General features: G+C 45.3%; 2 protein-coding genes across 5 annotated transcripts in view; both read right to left on the bottom strand.

Moving 5' to 3' along the window:
* Positions 1-59: 59 nt before the first annotated feature.
* On the bottom strand, positions 60-9,644 carry LOC141017617 (protein NLRC3-like). The gene is made up of 7 exons (XM_073492326.1): positions 9,473-9,644; positions 5,399-5,687; positions 3,066-4,884; positions 2,771-2,944; positions 2,279-2,452; positions 2,091-2,137; positions 60-1,800 (listed from the first exon to the last, which is right to left on the bottom strand). Exons 2-7 carry the CDS (start codon positions 5,673-5,675, stop codon positions 1,268-1,270), a joined length of 3,024 nt encoding a protein of 1,007 aa, XP_073348427.1. The 5' UTR covers positions 5,676-5,687; positions 9,473-9,644; the 3' UTR covers positions 60-1,267.
* Positions 9,645-11,422: 1,778 nt separating this feature from the next.
* The window catches only part of arid1b (AT-rich interactive domain 1B), a 42,153-nt gene continuing 34,821 nt past the window's right edge, over positions 11,423-18,754 (bottom strand). For all 4 annotated transcript variants that reach the window (XM_073492318.1, XM_073492319.1, XM_073492321.1 and 1 more), the window contains 8 exons: positions 18,439-18,605; positions 17,784-17,928; positions 17,129-17,242; positions 16,927-17,008; positions 15,875-16,637; positions 15,658-15,788; positions 13,762-14,434; positions 11,423-13,511 (listed from right to left, as the gene is read on the bottom strand). In XM_073492318.1, the coding sequence (XP_073348419.1) occupies positions 12,484-13,511; positions 13,762-14,434; positions 15,658-15,788; positions 15,875-16,637; positions 16,927-17,008; positions 17,129-17,242; positions 17,784-17,928; positions 18,439-18,605 (3,103 nt within the window). In that variant the 3' untranslated portion in view covers positions 11,423-12,483. The remainder of the gene's footprint in view (positions 13,512-13,761; positions 14,435-15,657; positions 15,789-15,874; positions 16,638-16,926; positions 17,009-17,128; positions 17,243-17,783; positions 17,929-18,438; positions 18,606-18,754) is intronic.

Here is an 18,754-nt window from a genome sequence, read left to right as displayed (position 1 = left end):
AAAAATTCTGAACTTAAAGTGAACTGACCCCTTAAATGCTGTTCATGCTGAACTAAACATCAAATCAAATCAAATTTTATTTATATAGCCTAAAATCACAATCACATTGCCTCAATGGGCTTTACAGTCTGTACAGTGAACGACATCCTCTGTCCTTAGACCCTCGATTCGACTGAGGAAAAACTTGCCATGTTGTTGGAAAAAAAGACCCTTTTAACAGAGAAAAAAAGACGATGGAAGAAACCTCAGGAAGAGCCACAGAGGAGGGATCCCTCTTCCAGGACGGACAGACATGCAATAGCTGTCGCATGTACAGAAATAACAGCAGATCACAGTTTACAAGTTGCATTTACAGAATATCTGATACAAATTAACATGTTTGCTAACCGTCCATAGGCACTGAGGTTTCACACCACCAAGGGACTGACCTACCTGGGTGTGTTTTCAGATACCTGATAAAGTTTGATGTGGTCGATCCAGCATCCTTTAAATTCATTCTGCAAACGTTGCATTTGGTGATTATTTTGTTTGTGCCTTGTGTGTAGTTCTTATAGACAAAGCTTATGACAAATGGGAGAGCAGCAGCAGTTGTTGCAGCTTGTTAATTTTTTCATTGTTATACCTTTTCTTGGGTGTGCTTGGGGCCAGTTTTGGATAATTTCAAAAAGACACACTGGGTGTTCTCACCATCCTGTTAATGCACCCGTTTTTTTTATATTCACACACATTATGTTTATATTTATCCCTTTTTGCTGATGTAGTGAGATGTGAGTCTGTTTCTAAAATAACTATCTTGAAGACTGCAACAATTTGTATAACATGTTGATTGCCAAATCAGAGTGCAGGACTGTTCATAGCAGGTCAGCGTGTCCTTCTGTGTCAACATGTCCTCTGTGTGTTACACAATCATAACCTGCAGTGAACAGGTCGTTACCTTTCTTAATTTTCTACAATAGGTTTCTTAATAGTAATTAACACAACACAACACAACACAACACAACACAATGAGATCACAACAGTTGAATCACAGTGTCAGTGTTCTTGAACAGTAGTGAATAGTGCACAATAACAAAACTACCACAAAGAATCTACCCACTTTTGCAATGAATCATGGTCTTTCAAAACAGAAACGAAAATTAAACAGAGAGGATAGAAATGGAAATATCAGTGTCAGATGTTTGTGTGTGATGGTGCACAGGGCAAACAGTTTGTTTCAGCTGCTGTTAATATTGTGAGTGCTTCTGTTCACAGGAGGAGACACTTCCTCCTACACTGAACACAGAGACACTGAGGAGTCAGACCAGAACCCAAACCCAGGATAAAGAGGTTCAGTGAATGTGGTGTTGAAGGTGTGGAGGTGGATCAGTGTGTCAGAGGAGACTCTGTAGAAGGACAGAGTGCCAGCAGCAAAGTCCACATACACTGCTACTCTACCAGAGGAGGAGGAGGAGAGAGGGAGGACTGTTTGTCTGTTATTGTACCAGACAGAGTAACCATCACTATCAGAGCACTTCAGACTCCAGGACTGATCATTACCCCCAAACAAACAGTCATAACTGCCTCCTTTCCTTCTGATTCCTTTGTATGTGACTGTTATATAAACCTCTCCTTTCCACTCGACCTCCCAGTAACAGCAACCAGTCAGACCATTTTTACACAGCAGTTGAAGGAATTTATCAAATCTGTCTTGATGATCAGGATATGGCTGCTCCTCTCTCACCACTGTCACCCTATTGTTGTTGTCAGTCAATTTCAAGCGTCTGTTGAGTGTGTTTGTGTCCACTGTGAGTTCACAGAAATCTGATGAAGAGAAAAGACAAAACACAGCAGCAGGTTATCAGCTAATACAACTGTTTTTTATTCTTAAAATGTCTTAATTTATTTTTAATTTATTTAACTTTTACATTGTTATTCAAACATTAATAAAAGACTGCATTGTATACCCTAGAAATGTTGTAAATATTCAAAGTGGTAGGTTGTTGAGTCAGCTATTGTCTGTGAGGTTGTATGAGTAAATTATAAACTTATAAAAAAATGGACTTGACTGTGTGCTGTTGTGTTCTCATGAATCAAACTGAATCCACACTTACACTTCGTCAGACCAGGTTTCAGTCTCTGTTCTCCGCAATGGTCCACTCTGTAAGAAGAAACACATTCAGTCCAGCATATTCTCTTGTATTATAAAAAATGAAACATTTAACAACCTTCCCTGTGAGTGCTAACTGCTGTTCAACCTAGAAGAGTTCCCCAGTTTGTCAGTGTAACAGAGCTCTTATACCTGAGAACGTCCAGTCTCCAGTCTGGATCCTCCTGTCGAGCAGTCAGCAGCTTCACTCCTGAGTCTCCAGGATGATTGTAGCTCAGGTCCAGCTCTCTCAGATGGGAGGGGTTGGAGCTAAGAGCTGAGGCCAGAGCAGAACAGCCTTTCTCTGTGACCAGACAGCCTGACAGTCTGAAATTAGACATCAAAATTCAGTCAAATGTTACAAATACAAAATGATGAGCTGCCAAGTGTTTTTAATCTGTTCATTTCAAAGGTTCTCTAATTTGCAGAAAGTTAGAGAACAGCGTTAAGTTTAAGACTTAAGACCAACTAAGGAAAATATCAAAACATTCAACAGAAAAAGCTATTCCCAGGAACAAACATGTTATTGCCAATAATTGGAAAACAACTCGGTTACAGTTTTGTACGGACACATTCACACTTCATTGAAACTACTTTCAGTGTCGTGCAATCTTTAAAGAGTGTTACTGACTCTTACATTCTGACCTGAGAGTTTCCAGTTTACATTGCAGACTCTCCAGTCCAGCACAGAGCAGCTTCACTCCTGAATCTTGAAGGTTGTTGTTACTCAAGTCCAGCTCTCTCAGACTAGAGGACTGGGAGCCAAGAGCTGAGGCCAGAGCTTCACAGCTTCTCTTTGACAGGTTACAGCCACTCAGGCTGAGGAAGATGAAAATGAAGCCAAAACAATCAATTTAGAAAAATGTTTTCTGTAAGAATTCCAGTTTAAAAAAAAAAAAATGTTTTACATACATTATTGGCCAAGTATCAGTCCACTTACAGAGCTTTGTTGGAGGCTTTGACCACTGGCAGCAGCCTCAGAAGAGCCTCCTCTGAAGCAGAGTATTTCCTCAGGTCAAACACATTCAGATCTTTTTCTGATGACAGTAAGATGAAGCCCAGAGCTGACCACTGAGCAGGAGACAGTTTATCTGTGGAGAGACTTCCTGAACTCAGGTACTGTTGGACCTCCTCCACTAGTGAACCATCATTCAGTTCATTCAGACAGTGGAACAGATTGATGCCTCTCTCTGGAGACTGATTCTCACTGATCTTCTTCTTGATGTACTGGACAGTTTCCTGATTGGTCTCTAAGCTACTTCCTTTCTCTGTAAGCAGACCACGGAGGAGATTCTGATTTGTATCCAGTGAAAGACCCAGGAGGAAGCGGAGGAACAAGTCCAGGTGTCCATTTGGACTCTGTAAGGCCTTCTTCACAGCATTCTGGTGGACATGTGATAGTTTAGAGTTATCTCCAAATACTATAGACCACAGGTAGGCCAAAGTTCTAGCCCACCACCATCTTGCTTCGGCCAGCAGATTGAATCCAGAGTTGATGAATGTCAGATGGACATGAAGAGCAGCCAGAAACTCCTGAACACTCAGATGGATGAAGCAGAACACCTTGTCCTGGTACAGTCCACTCTCCTCTTTAAAGATCTCTGTGAACACTCCTGAGTACACTGAGGCTGCTCTGATATCGATGCCACACTCTGTCAGGTCTGATTCATAGAAGATCAGGTTTCCTTTCTGCAGCTGCTCAAAAGCCAGTTTTCCCAGAGACTCAATCATCTTCCTGCTCTCTGGAGTCCAGTGTGGATCTCTCTCAGCTCCTCCATCATACTTGACGTTCTTCACTTTGGACTGAACCACCAGGAAGTGGATGTACATCTGAGTCAGGGTCTTGGGCAGCTCTCCTCCCTCTCTGGTCTTCAACACATTCTCCAGAACTGTAGCAGTGATCCAGCAGAAGACTGGGATGTGGCACATGATGTGGAGGCTTCGTGATGTCTTGATGTGGGAGATGATTCTGCTGGCCTGCTCCTCATCTCTGAATCTCTTCCTGAAGTACTCCTCCTTCTGTGGGTCAGTGAACCCTCTGACCTCTGTCACCATGTCAACACACTCGCTAGGGATCTGATTGGCTGCTGCAGGTCGTGTGGTTATCCAGAGGTGAGCAGAAGGAAGCAGTTTCCCCCTGATGAGGTTTGTCAGCAGCACATCCACTGAGGTGGACTCTGTAACATCAGTCAGGATCTCAGTGTTGTGGAAGTCCAGAGGAAGTCGACACTCATCCAGACCATCAAAGATGAACACAACCTGGAACTCTTCAAAGCTGCAGATTCCTGCTTCTTTGGTTTCAGTGAAGAAGTGATGAACAAGCTCCACCAAGCTGAACTTTTTCTCTTTCAGCACATTCAGCTCTCTGAAAGTGAATGGAAATGTGAAGTGTATGTCCTGGTTGGCTTTGTCTTCAGCCCAGTCCAGAGTGAACTTCTGTGTTAAGACTGTTTTCCCGATGCCAGCCACTCCCTTTGTCATCATTGTTCTGATTGGTTCATCTCTTCCAGGTGAGGCTTTAAAGATGTCCTCACATCTGATTGTTGTTTCCGGCGTTGCTGGTTTCCAGGTTGCAGTTTCAATCTGTCTGACCTCATGTTCCATGTTGACCTCTCCCGTTTCTTCCATCATGATATAGATCTCAGTGTAGATCTCATGGAGAGGTTTCGAACTTCCTGCTTTTGTGATTTTCTCGAACACACAGTGAAACCTCTTCTTTAGGTTGGTTTTGAGTTTGAGCTGGCACTCAGTGAGAATCTCTGAATGAACAAAAACAAGTAAAATGTGAGTCATCAAAAACATAACCAGATACAGTATGTGTGCATATTTCTAACCAGGCTGGTGACCAGCATGAGGAGGAGGTACCAGGCTGTTGTAGCTGTGTATGGTTCTTCCACATGTTACTGAGGCTCCTGTTTGTTAAATTGCCAATATGTCTTCAGACTTCAATCATCCAATCCACCAAACAAGAGTCAATAGCAGAATAAGATGTTTGGCAGAGAAGATTTGGCAAGTATTTCATGGGCGCAACCCAGATACTCAGCTCTGCTGCTCAGCCCACAAATGCATGTTCCTTACAATGTGGCACCATTTAAAAGAGAAATAAACAGGCTTTCCAACGGTATAAGATTTATTGCCAAGAAGCATTGTTACAACAAAGAAATAATCTACCAAACCAAAACCCTACTTTTTGTGCTATGTTTACTTTACACTAGTTTGTTATGTAAGGCTGCATAATATACAAATTCTTACTTTCCGTTCTTAATGACCTACCTTTAGGTTCTGAGATGGTGTTTGATAATTTCTCCCGCAGATCATTCTGTTTCATCTCCCCCAAAACCATTCTGGTCACTCTGATGGTGTTCATACCGTAGGTCTGCACCATCTGATCCACTGTGCCCATCCTGTTCGCATTCTCCAGTCGACATTTTGGGATTGCTGGGAAGCCTTCCAGGACTCCCTCCTGCTGCAGGAGCCACTTGAATTTTATAAAGTCATCCTTTCCTAAATCCTCCAAAGTTCCCAAGAGGACCTGTTTAGGTGTCGCCATCTACCCTCCCTGCTGAAAAACACAAGATTGATTGTTTAAGATATAATTTGTCATTTTCAAAATATAACAGGCTACAAATGCACGTGAGACCATGTTGGCGATAAGCTAAACACATTTTTAAGTTTGCACTCATCACCTGATCAAAGAGTCACCTGTAAAGTCTACTCCGCAGTGGAAGTGATAAAATCCTACTAAGAGTGAATATGAGTGAAGCTGCAGGTCCTGATAACAGCCATGGTTGTGTACTAAAAACTTGTGCTAATTAGCTGGTCGATGTTATTACCAACATTTTTCAACATCTCCCTCTCACAAGAGACTGTTCCCACCTGCTTTAAGACACCCACCACTGTTCCTGTACCTAAAAAGTCTGCAGTGATGAGGCTGACTGACTACCGCCCTCTGGCACTCACCCCTATGCTAATGAAGTGCTTCGGGAACTGATTCTCAAGCACATCAAAAGCAACACCCCAGCCAGCCTGGACCCTCACCACCTGCATTCAAAACCAACAGATCCACAGAGGATGCCATATCTAATGCCCTTCACTCAGTCTTCAAACATCTCGAATATAAGACCAGTTACATCAGAATGCTTTTTGTTGAGTTCAGCTCAGAATTCAATAATCTCACCCATGAAACTGATTACAAACTAAACGAGCTTGGCATCAGTACCACGGGAGTCATGCTATGTGGGGTCGAGGTGAAGACTGAACAAGTGAGTCTTCTGCATAAGATGGCGAGTGACTCTGCTGCCCCAGCGTTGGTCGGGAGTTCGTTCCACCACTGAGGCATCAGAAAAGAGAAGAGTCATGACTTCGCTGAGCGACCTTTGTTTGCTCTCAGCGATGGTGGTACCAGCCGGCCAGCTGATGTAGTGGAGCGAAGTGCTCGCGCTGGGGCGTGTGGTCTGACCAGTGTTTGGAGGTAGATGGGTGCAGTTCCGTTGACGGCCTTGAAGGCCAGCACCATCGTCTTGAATCGGATGCGGGCTGCAACAGGAAGCCAGTGGAGGTCACAGAGGAGGGGGGTCACATGGGAGAATTTGGGTAGATTGAAAACGAGGCGCAGTCGCAGAGGCTGGGAGTCCAGTCAAGAGCGAGTTGCAGTAGTCCAACTCATCGTCAACACTCCACCATAAAGAATAGTTTTTCTTGTGTTGCATAAAGGGACTTTAACTTGCATTTCATTGCACAACCGTGTTGTAAGATAACAATAAAATGAACCTTAACCCTTTAATATATCGAATTAATTTACCAGTTTATGGTGACCTGCAGATTGCAGTAACGCACACATGCTGACCATTTTGCCTGTACTGGCTCAGTCTGAGGCTGGATCACCAAAGCAGGTAAATGCTCCAGATTTACAGGGGTCCCAAAGGAGACGAGGTCATTGTGTCGGTTGCATTGTGGTAATTTTATGACTGGTAAAATTTGTTTGCGAATTTGCACCACTTAAGTGCAACATGGACTGTCAGCTTTGTATTATTGTGTCTTAGGGTTTGCGACAGTATGAAATTTTTATATTATGATACCTATCTCAGAAGGGATCACAATTTCAGGGTATATAGCACCACACAATAACTGAAAGACTGTATACTTTAATAACCAGTTCTGCTTAGGAGGATGACTGGACCATAGAACCTCTGATTAGTGTGCACATTCATACACAAGGATCCAGGAGCCATTGAACCATTTATTGAGTATGTGATGGTTGATCAGATGGATGGATGGGTGATAGGATGAGGGGATGGATGATTTTTAGTGTTGGAACATGGTTTTAAAGAAAGGAACAAAAGGACTAAATCAGGGCACACCTGGCTCTTATAAGCTCTCCTTCTCATGATATATCAGACTGTGGTCCTTTGTCTGTCTGCTCATCACTGAGTCCAAGACCATCATTTATTTAAACAGGTCTCGGCTGTTTCATTGTTCTATAGAGGTTATTTGGGCATTTTGTTGAAAGTAACTATAAAGTCATGTAATAATGTAGCCGGTGGAATTGACACATTATTTGACCCACAGTGTTTAACTGCTGCCAACTCTTTATCCACGTATGTTGTTCGCACACACTCACATGTACAAACTGTAGCTGGGTGAAACTGATGCAGGTGTGTGGTCTAGTCGGACCTGTGAATCAGTATGGATGGTTGATTACGAGATAAAATGCACCTGTTGGCGACCCGTGCGGGCATTTCTCGGCTTTGTCTTTTCCACGGAGGGCTGGCGCTGCCTGTTGTGTGCTCCGTGGGTGAAGAAAGTAGCTGACTGGGACACCGGTGAGTCTCGCTTTGGTGAGTAGAAGTTAACTGCGCTCGATAATGTTGTGGCATCCTGGTTGTGCTTCATAAGATTTGAATTAATTAATCTGTTCTTAGGAAGTCCCAGTGTCGGGGAGGCGTGAGATTTTTTGTGGGAAATCTGACTGTATCGTTGGTGGGTTTAATATATTAATTATATTTTCTATTGTGTTTTTCTTCAAACATATTATGTTGTTTTGTATTGGATTAATGATGTTTGGTTTGGTTTGCAGTTAGTGAGCCACTGCCTTGGTGGTATTTATTTTTGTTTGCTGTTTTTTTAAGTATTATTCTTTTTTTTGTATCAGTCCCACAGGAAAACGGGAACCGACCTGTCTCTTTTTGAATAAAAGATTTACATTTGCAAACTTATGCTGCCGTTTGTCTACGTCTACGTAATATATTACTTTAAAATGAAGCTAAGGTTGAAAGTTACTTGCCCAACTCTGCTACAGAATAACAACAATATAATATACTATAATGTCATGTTATATCTAAAATACAAGACTAATAAGAAGTGACTTCACGTTCACATTGTTTTTTTTGTTGGGCTGGACTATTGTTTGCAGGAATGGAGGACATAAAGTTTTTCTAAGACTAAAGCTCATGTGCTTATCAGCTGTGAGAGGATGCGTCCACAGAAAGTCACCACAGGGTTAAAACCACAGCAGAGTTTAACTTCCTCATTCTGAGTGTAGATGAACATCTTGTTTGTTGGTCTACGTGATGACTGATACGAGACCAGTTACCACACGTCAGCTCACTGCTGAAGACTTCAGACACGAGCTGTGTAAATGTGAGATAAAGTGTGTGTCAGTGCTGGTAAGATGAATATATATGACTCAAAATTAGTCAGGGACATTGGGACATGGGTGAATATATACATGCGTGGATAACTCAATAAAAATCAAACAAAAATGTGCTGCATTATCTTCAGGATGCTCGATATATATCGGACAGATAAATTATCGGCCCAATAAAGGAAGATTTACATTATCGGTTATCAGCAGATGATGATACAAAGACAGACGGTGGTGCAACGCAACGTAGACCAGAGCTACACACGTCGTCACTGGTGTGAACAACACAACACGAGGGGAAAAAGTCTGATCACAGCTGGAAGATCAAATAAAACTTCTGAGCATAAAATGTTGGTTTCCATAATTTAATTTAAATTTTCTACGGATGCACGATATGGATTTCTTTTGATAACCGATAATTACCTCGGTATCAGCCATGAGAGTGAGGTAATTATCGGTTAACGAAAGAAATCCATATCGTGCATCCGTAGAAAATTTAAATTCAGCTGTCGCAGAATAAACAGTGAAGTGAGACACTGACTCATCCTGAGAAGTGTCTGAACTCCTGCACCTGTAACATTAAAAACACCAGGTCAGCTCACATTATAACAAACCTGTGAACAGTTCAGAGCCGCAAACACACCGACAGCTCAACATGAGCACAGTGACGGAGGTGATCAAACATTCTCACCTGCTGAACTCACCTGGTAACTCACAGACCCTCTCCAGCTTCAGGTGGAGGAAACACTGGGACAGAAGAAGCTGCTCACAAACCTCAGAATCCTGACCGGAAGCTTCCGGGTGGTGAAATCTTCATCTCAGTCGTCTCAGTCAAGGATTAAAATCCTCTCGCTGACTTTTTACCGAGCGTTTCACAAATATTCGCAAAGTTTGAGCTCGATGATCCGAAACGATCAGATAAAGAAACGTCTCGTCCCCCCGCCGCGTCTGCGCAGTGGAAACAAACATGGCGGACCGCTGCGGGACCGCTCAGCTCTCCGTCCGAACCGTTTCTGCTCCGGTGTCACACTGAAGTACAGCTGATACTACGCGACTGACACGCACGATGTCACGCGAGCCGGCTGCTTCAACCCTCACATGTTTAAACAGAGGCCGTGACGACCGCTGATCAAACCTGCCGAGCTAACACGAGCTAACACGAGCTAACACGAGCTAACATGAGCTAACACGAGCTAACACGAGCTAACACCTCCGCTGACTGCTATGTGAAGCAGCTAGCCAGTTAGCCGGTTAGCTAGCTCTGTCGACGTGCGTGGCGGTGCGTGCTCAGGTGAAATACCATGTTCACAGTGTGTACTGAAATGTTAAAGTGATGAACTGATCATAATACTTACTTATATGACGTGTTTTCAATAAAGTTTAACGTCTCTGTATGACCAGGCCACGCCCCTTCCGGTTTCCCTCATGGAGCCTTATTTTGAAAATCTTTGTCCGGTAGTGAGAGACAGCTGATGTACTGATCCAGTTTGGATCTCACACGTGATGTTTGTCAGTTTGTTGTGTTAAAGTCAAACCTCGTGTAGTTTTGTGTTGAAGCGCTCAGTGAACTACATCGTCTCATCAGCACCAGAACCAACACCAACATGGAGCCAACTGGGCTCAGAACAGCTCGTAAACAAGATGAACATCACAATAAATCTGCTCATAGTGACAACTGCAGTTCTGGTTCTGGTTCAGTTCTGTGAGCTGCTCATATACAGGAGCAGCTCTACAGTGTTTCAGTGAGGAGACGACGTCACTGACGACACTGTGACACAATTCAAACAGGATCAATACATCGTTTAAAAGTTCTAAGGTCCCACTGGGTCGACCAGAAAGGCACGACTTCAGCCCTCTATTACACTGTGACAAGTATGTAACAAGTCGGACGCCTACAGTATCGTCCTGTCATTAACCCTGTGTGTGTGTGTGTGTGTGTGTGTGAGTGAGGGCCGAGCCGCTGCATTTCAGTTAAAGAAAAGAATAAGATGAAAACGAAGCTCGATAAAATAAATATTCTGATGGTTCGTTGTAATAATAAGAAAGGTTAACATTAACATTTTCTGACATTTTAACTCATAATGATGTTTATGTATAATTTATGTATAATCACGTACCATGGGAATATATGTGTGTATACATTATCAAAGTTTTCATAATTTTTTCGTCTTTAACTGGCAGAAATATGCGACCATAGAAGGATCATATCAGGGCAGTAGATAAGTCCTGTATGCATGAGAGAGAAGTCAGTGTCTTCTGGGTCTTCTTGAGATCCTGTCGGACCGACATGACCCCAGTATTTTTAACATCCTGGCTGCAGCCCTACATGCAAGAAAATGCTCCACCTTAAAAGCTGCTGGTAATTTTTGTGAATTATTTTTGTCCCTTCAGTTTAGCGGCTCGCCAACATTCACTTGTGAGGATGAAGGCGGCAAAACATCTTTTAGCTAAAAAAGTAAAAATTCACAATGTTGTTGATAAATGAATGTAACCGTGTTTAGATCGGCCAGCAGCTCGGATACAAAGAAATTATTTCTCCACATTTTTTTTTTATCCATCTACCAATTTTGTTTTTTTCGCCAGGAAAAATCTAAATGAACCATCAGTCTCAGTTTTTTTTCGAGATCTGCTCACAAAACCAGCCCAGAGCTGCGTTCACAGTGCTCAACCAGAGTTCATGTACGTTTATTCTTGTTGTGGAACATATAAAGATCTCATACTGAAGAAACAACGTCTGTCAAATCAAACATGAGACGTTCTGGATGTAGAGATTTTCTTTTTTTCTCTCTTTACATTTGTTATAACTGTTTTTGTAGTTGTGTCTGTTAGCAACATGATGAGTACAGTCCCGCCCTCCCCCTGACCTCCTGTACATACAGTCTCTCAAATCAAACGCACCCTCCCAGATCAGACCCCCAAAACATCCTGAAACTGAGGATTCTTCCTTAAATACAGAAACAAGTGTTCACCTGCTGGGAAACGTTCAGGTGAGCAGAGTCGTGATTATAAATGAAGATCATTCATCACCAGCTACCGTCACCGAGTGAAATGTACATCGTCTATTTACAGGAGGATGATGGCGGTGGAGGGAAATTTGGGATTTGATTGGTGGAGGACACATACAAAGTTCTCAATAAACAGAAAGTAACGCTTGATACTGTCGTGGTTCAGCAAAATACTGATGGTCGAACTGCAGATGGTCGAATGATTCACATTTAAAGTAAAAAACGCCCAAACAACCTATTGCACCAAAACAAAGTACATGACTGAACATCAGTGTTTCCTGTCATACCACATGAGAATAGAGAGGCCTATCTACAACATGTCATTATTTAAATAAATCTGACCCCGCCTCCAAAATCGATCTAACCCCGCCCCCAAAAACAGAAAGAAACGACCACGTCTGTTTAAAAACATCAAAGACACCCGAGTGCTCTCCACCGTCACACTTTGGTTAAAACAAAACAACAAACTGACAAAAGAATAAAAAATTAAAAATACAAGTATTAAATATTTTTGTATTAAAATTACTTAAAAATCCCAAATAAACATTTTGCGGATGGAGCCGAGGAGCTTTATATATTCTATATATATTCATTTGTATGTAAAAACATTTGTGTTCTGTTCTTTAAATAAAAATATAATAGGAGCCAGTCTGTCACATAGGCGGAGCTGCTTCTAGTGCCACTGAGCGTGCTCCGTGGCGGTGTTCGTGTCACGAGCGGCCAATTTTAAACAGTACTTCACACATGATGGCCGCCACGGAGGAGTTGAGGGCGGCCGACAGCGAGATGTCCAGCAACCGGCTCTCGTGCAGAACAAACTCCGTCCGGTTCTCTTCCACCCTCGCCATGGCCAGCAGCGCCTTGGCGGCACGGCACATCATGTTGATGCTTGGCGGCTCCGGTGGCGCGGCGGCGTGCAGCATGCTGTGCGAGCTCTGCTGGTATTGAGCCATGGCCACGCTGTCCTCCAGGAAGCCGATTAGAGTTCCCACGCTGCCCTTCTGCAGGGTGACGCTGCGTGCTGCCATGGGGTCGCCCTGCGCCAGGTTGGACAGGACGGCCACCGCCATCTCCCGACACACCTGGCTCTTCCTCTCACCCACGAGGCGCACCAGCGTGGCGTAGAGCTTCTGCTGGCGGCTGAAGGGTGGCGTGGCGAGCAGCAGGTCCACGTTGCAGTCCTGGATGCTCAGCTTGCACAGACACTCAAGCACCAGTCTCTGAGGGGTGAGCGAGGAGAAGCCTCCCGCCAAGGAGAAGGGGTCCTGGGCCTCGGCAGATGGGCACACCATCCAGTGCAGCAGCCCGTCCAGGATGGGCAGGCAGATGTTCTCGGGGTACAGCGACAGGTCCAACTGGCCTGACATGTTGGCCAGCGTCACCAGCGTGTTCTCCCGGAGCGCCGCCAGGCAGTCCCACCACCACTCGTCCCGGCTGCAGGCCAGCCCCTGCTCCTCCTCCCGCTGGTAGCTGGGTGGTGTCCGTTTCCTGCGGGGGTGGTGGTGATGCAGGAGCACCAGCTGGCCCAGGATCAGCACCAGGCCCGGGTGCCGTGACATGTCGGCGTCGTTGCCGGGGATGAAGGAGAGGCCGCGTACAATGTTGGATATGCAGACACAGCGTTTGGCCAGAGAATCCTGCCAGGACTCTGCCGTGGACAGCGGAGCCTCGTCCCAGCAGCGAGGTTCGTCCTCCAGCTGGCTGATGGGACTCTGACTTCTGACCTCCGACTGGGAGCCTGAAGAGGACAGACAGAGTGAAAATAACTGGAAACAGACAAACAGAAACATTCTGATCATCAGATTAAAGATGATTGATTATGTTCCTTTTTATTTTTCTTATTAACGCCTGGTCCAACAGATCCACTCTGTTTTCAGTGAACTTTCTTCCTGTCAAATAAAATAAAAACTAATAAAATAAAATTTCTATAAATTATGTTTCAGTGATTATCCTGGCCTCCTCCTCTTCCTCCTTCTCCTCTTCCTCACCTTCTTGTGTTTCAGGTGGTGTCTCCTCACTGGCTGGCAGGTTCTTCTCCTCGCCTCCCTCAGCCACCTCCTTACTCTCCTCCTGACTCCTCCCCACCTCTCCTCCCCCCCTCTCCTTTGTGGGGGTGGACTCTCCTGTCTGGATGTGAGCGGTGGAGTCTCCTCCTCCGGCCTTCCAGTGCAGGAGGCCGCTGATGAAGCCGTTGGGCATGCTGAGCCCCGTCCAACGCTCATCCACCTCCTCCCACTCCTCCCCCTTCTCCTCTACCTTGATTGGCAGCTTGTCGTACTTGCTGGCCTGTTGGGGGCGGGGCTCTGCCTGCTCCTGGTGCTCCTCCTTCACCTCCACCTCCTCTTTGACAACAGGTTCCCCGTCTTTCACCTCCTCCTGAGCGTTGACGCCAGGTGCAGCTGTAAGTAGCGGTGGTGTCGCCTCCATCTCCTCCGCTGACCTCTGTGGTATCCTCTGCTCCTCAGCTGATTGGCCGTTAGACTCTGAGGCTGCAGCTGGTGTCTCCTTCAGCACCTCCTCCTCCTTTGTGGGGGAGTTGGGCAGAGGTCCCAGCAGGGTCCTCTGGCCCTCAGTTTTCAGCTCGTACTCCTCCAGGATACCGAAGATCTGGATGAGGCAGCGGCGGTAAAACTCCACGATGAGCTCGAGGAAACCAGGCAGCTGCAGGAGGACAGGAGGAGGTCAGCTGATCATTGATTACTCACACACACTATGATAAAGCCATTTTTTCTTCTACAGCATCCAGATTATTGATTATTCTTTAAATGAGTCTTTATTTCATTCAACTCAAAATCATTATTCTGATAAAAGTCCTCCATGTGTTTCTGATCTGTGTCGGTTTTTATTTGTCTCCATTAAATCAGCAAAATGTCTGTCTGCACACAATTCTGTCACTCAACACAAAACATCTGTCCTGAGAGATCTGATCACAAGTGTTCAGCTGACAGTGCGTCAGTTCACACCTGATATCAATGTGAGTGACCACCTGTGATCTGATGTCACTTCCTGCTCTATATGAAACAAACCCGTCCATCACTGAGACAAACAGACTCCATGTTTCTACACAAAGACAGAAAGAAGTTCATGTAGAACATTTGCTGAATTAACAAGAAGGAACAAATAAGTCAGAATCAGTCAGAGACAGAGTTTCACACAGTTTATAAAGTGTCTCCAACTCAACAACTCACTAAACTGACACATTTGTTAAGGGAGTCTGGGGACAAAGAAGTCGCCTATACTGGTTACTGTTTAGTGTATCTGTAAAATGTGACATGTTTAGATCAATAAAATGTTTCTTCTCTCATAAATTGAGTGTAAATGGTGAAATCAGTGTAAACAGTGTGTTCAAACAGCTGCTAAATGTTGGCAGGTCAGACTTTAGCACTTTAGACACAGAAGCAGACAGGCTGGTGCAGCCATGCTGCCACAAACTGACACTTTTTACACGGAAACACACAACTTACTGTTTTCATTTAATGCTGAATTTACAAGAAGGAGACAATGATTTAGAATCTGTCAGAGACAGAGTTTCACTACGTTATAAAGTTTGTTTTAACTCAACAACTCTTAAAATCACTACATTTGTTAATGGAGTCTGGAGATGTTGTGGTGACCATAGTTAAAGGTAATAAGCAGCAGATTTGCTTCATCATACCAGCTGTTTCAGACTGATTTGGAGGATTTGTTCAATTATAATAATTTTATCAAAATGCCAAAAATTTGATATGAGCATCGTCAGAGCTGCAACAATTAGTTTATTAGTCGACTGAAGGTAAATTTTGGGGGGTCGTCACAACTTCAAAGGATTCATTGAAGGTGAAGACTTTCGGTTAGGTTGTGTGTGTGTGTGTGTGTGTGTGTGTGTGTGTGTGTGTGTGTCTGACCTGTGTGAGGCTGAAGGAGCCCACAGTGCTGTCGTCATACAGCAGGATGTTGATGGTGTCCAGAGCCCAGGTGCTCTCTGCTAATAGGCCGGACTTCAGTGACATCATCACCCGCCACGCCTCCGGGGTTCCTGATTGGATAAGATGAATCACAGAGTTACAGAACTACTGAGAGCTTTGTGTGTGTGTGTGTGTGTGTGTGTGTGTGTGGTCTCACCTATGTCCTTGGCATTGAGCCGGCGTCGTGGCTTCAGTTTGGGGGGTGTGGCCTCCACAGAGCCGGGGGGAAAGCTGACCTCTCTGTGGATGAGGTGGAGGCTCTGAGCTGGCGGGGGGCCGGGGGGGACACCTGGGTGCCCCGGCTTCTTCGTGGAGGGCAGGTAGGGGGCGCTGTTGGGGGACAGAGAGCCCCCCAGAGGCCGGGGGAAGGAGGAGGGGCTGTGAGAGCGGGCCACATGGTTCGGGACGGTGGGCGTGGCCTGGAAGGAGGCGGGGGGCTGTCTGGAGGGCATGGGGGGCATGGAGGGGGAGGAGGAGGAGGAGTGCGGGGGGTACGGTGGCTGCCGTTGGCCTGGATGACTGGGGGGCCACTGGCTGTCCTGGGGGGCCCTGCCCTCCTGGTCATCTCCTCGGCCCATTCCGGGGTACGGGGGCCCCTGGCCCTGCCGGCTGTATGTGTAGCCCATGTCAGTCCTGGGGTGCCACATGTTGGCCTGCGGCCCCTCCCCAGGGCCCCCAGACACCGCTGGTGATCCTGAGCCCATCATAGCGTGTTGTGGAGGTCCCTGCCGATCCCGTGGGTATGGGTACGGGTACTGACCCTGGACCGGCCGCCGCTCGGGGCCCATGTAGCCCCCACCTCCTCCACCGTAGGGCCCGAACATGTCAGGCTGCTGAGAGCCGAACTGCTGCACGCCAAACACTTCGCCTTCATGACGCTTTGCAGGAGGATACAGAGCCTCCATTGGACGCTTGTAACCCTGCAGACACACGACAGAGAAAAGTTCATACCTGCACTTCGAGCTGTCCACCTGTGATCGGATCAATCAGGGTGGATGTTGATATCAGGACCGAGATCCTGATTGGTCAGGACACAGCAGGACTTGTTTTCATGTCAGGTTTTTTGTGATTCAGAGAAGTTGTGAATGTTGATTTTGACTTTGAAACATTTCAGTTCTGTGGTGAGTGATTTTAAAAAGATGAACAGAAAAATATTTGATCCAGTGTCTTTTCATCTATTATCACCTGTTGTAAAGTCAGAGTGCTCACCTGCTGCTGAGGGTACAGGGGCTGATGGGAACTGTAGGCCATGCTGTGAGGATACTGCTGCCCATAACCATCGTGTCCGTGCCTGAAGAGACGGAGCAGAATTCATATACACACCGAGCACACACACCTTCATTTAAAACACACGCAGATAAAAACCTCAAGTTCAAACTCGAAGAACACTTTCTAACAGCCCTCCTCTCACCTCTGATGGGGGTATCTGTTGGGGTACATGCCGGCCTCGTTTCCAGATGGGCCCATGTTGTTCTGTCCTCCAGGGGGCGCCATGCCTGCCTCAGGCCCCATCACATGGTCCGGCCTGCAGGACGGAAGAAGACAGCACTCTTATTCCAAATCTTTTTACTTACTTCACTTATTTAATGGATGGTCTTTGTAGGTTTACAGGGAGGAAACTGTGTGTGTGCTCTAAACCTGTGTGGTATCATTTCAGCTCTATCTCAACTGAAGCTCAATCTCAAGATCTCAAGCTGACTTTAAAAAAAAAGAATCTGCTAAAAAAATATGTATTTAGATAAAGTCAGTCCTGTAAGACACAAACAAAGTATGAATAGTTGAGACCAAAAGCTACGACAAAGAATTTATAAACATAAAATCATGTCTTTCTGCACCAGCGTTCATACATATTTTGGGGAATTTTACACATATTGTTCACAGAGTCTTTTGTTCCCCTCCACTAACTGGAACAGGAAGAAGAAGAAAAGGAGAAGAAGGAGCAGAAGAAGAGGAAGAAGAAGAAGGAGAAGAAGAAGACGAAGACTACCTTCACTGCATGCACAGAATACACACACTACAATCATGTATGAATTCACAGTGAGCCCTCAGCTGTCTGATCAGTTTACCTCCGCTCGTAGCCGGGCCCGTAGGGGTACTGGGGTCTGGGGCCCATCCCTGTCAGGGGCCCAGAGGGCGGCCCGCGGGGGTACATGTCCTGCATGGCACCGCCAGGCATCTGACCAGGACCAAAGGCCTCACCGGGCCCCGGACCTGAAGAACAACAAGAAACAAACAACATAATTTCATTAGGTCGAAATTAAAAAGGACTCAAGAGTCATAGAAAACTGAATAGTTTGGTTCAGTGGTTTATTTTATCAACAATGTACTACTGTTAATCAAAACCTGGAAAGTGCTCAGTGGTGATGTAATGTGAAGGCAATATGAGCACACAGGCTAAAATATGAAACACTGACTGATAATAAAACAGGGATGTTTTGACCACCAGGGGGCAGCAGAGCATAACAACTGTTACTAAAGCCCTGAATATAAAGCAGCACTAGTCCATTTCTACACAGCTGCTGCTGTTGAATTTACAAGAAGGCCAAAACAATGAAGAATTTGTCAGAGACAGCGTTTCACAAAGTTATAAAGTTTCTCCTAACTCAACAACTCTTAAAATCACTACATTTGTTAAGGGAGTTTGTTGATATTGTGGTTATATATTAGTTCAATGGTTGTGGTCAACCAATGTGGTCCGACTAAGAGCTGTCCACTCCTCACCTTTCCTTGGTCCTCCATATGGGTCTTTGTTGGCATCATACTGCATCCTCATTGAGGGGTCTGCTGGGCCTCCTCCCTGCTGGTATGGGGCGCTGCCTCGCTTGTTGTGGAAGGCTGGATCACTGCCCTCAGAGAACGGGTCCTGGATGCTCACTCCTCCCATGTTCCTGAGAGAAACAACAGCAGAACGTGAGAACGGAAATTTAAAATATTCATACGATGTCAATTTTGATCATCAATATAGTCTTTTTTACCCCCTCCAGCCCTGCTGAAGGAAAAAATACAACGCTTCGGAGACAACACAGCTACCTTAGCG

This window comes from Pagrus major, chromosome 22 (genome assembly GCF_040436345.1).
Source record: "Pagrus major chromosome 22, Pma_NU_1.0".
Classification (NCBI taxonomy): Eukaryota; Metazoa; Chordata; class Actinopteri; order Spariformes; family Sparidae; genus Pagrus; species Pagrus major.
The sequence above is the reverse complement of the archived record's forward strand: the minus strand, read 5'-3'. Positions and strand labels throughout refer to the sequence as shown.

Bases quoted from the DNA above. Each gene is read 5' to 3' on its own strand.
- LOC141017617 (XM_073492326.1), bottom strand. From the start codon at position 5,675: ATGGCGACACCTAAACAGGTCCTCTTGGGAACTTTGGAGGATTTAGGA. The intron at 4,885-5,398 runs GTAGGTCATTAA...TTGTTCATTCAG, and splicing joins CACCATCTCAGAACCTAAAG to AGATTCTCACTGAGTGCCAG. The intron at 2,453-2,770 runs GTCAGAATGTAA...GTCTAATTTCAG, and splicing joins TGTAAACTGGAAACTCTCAG to ACTGTCAGGCTGTCTGGTCA.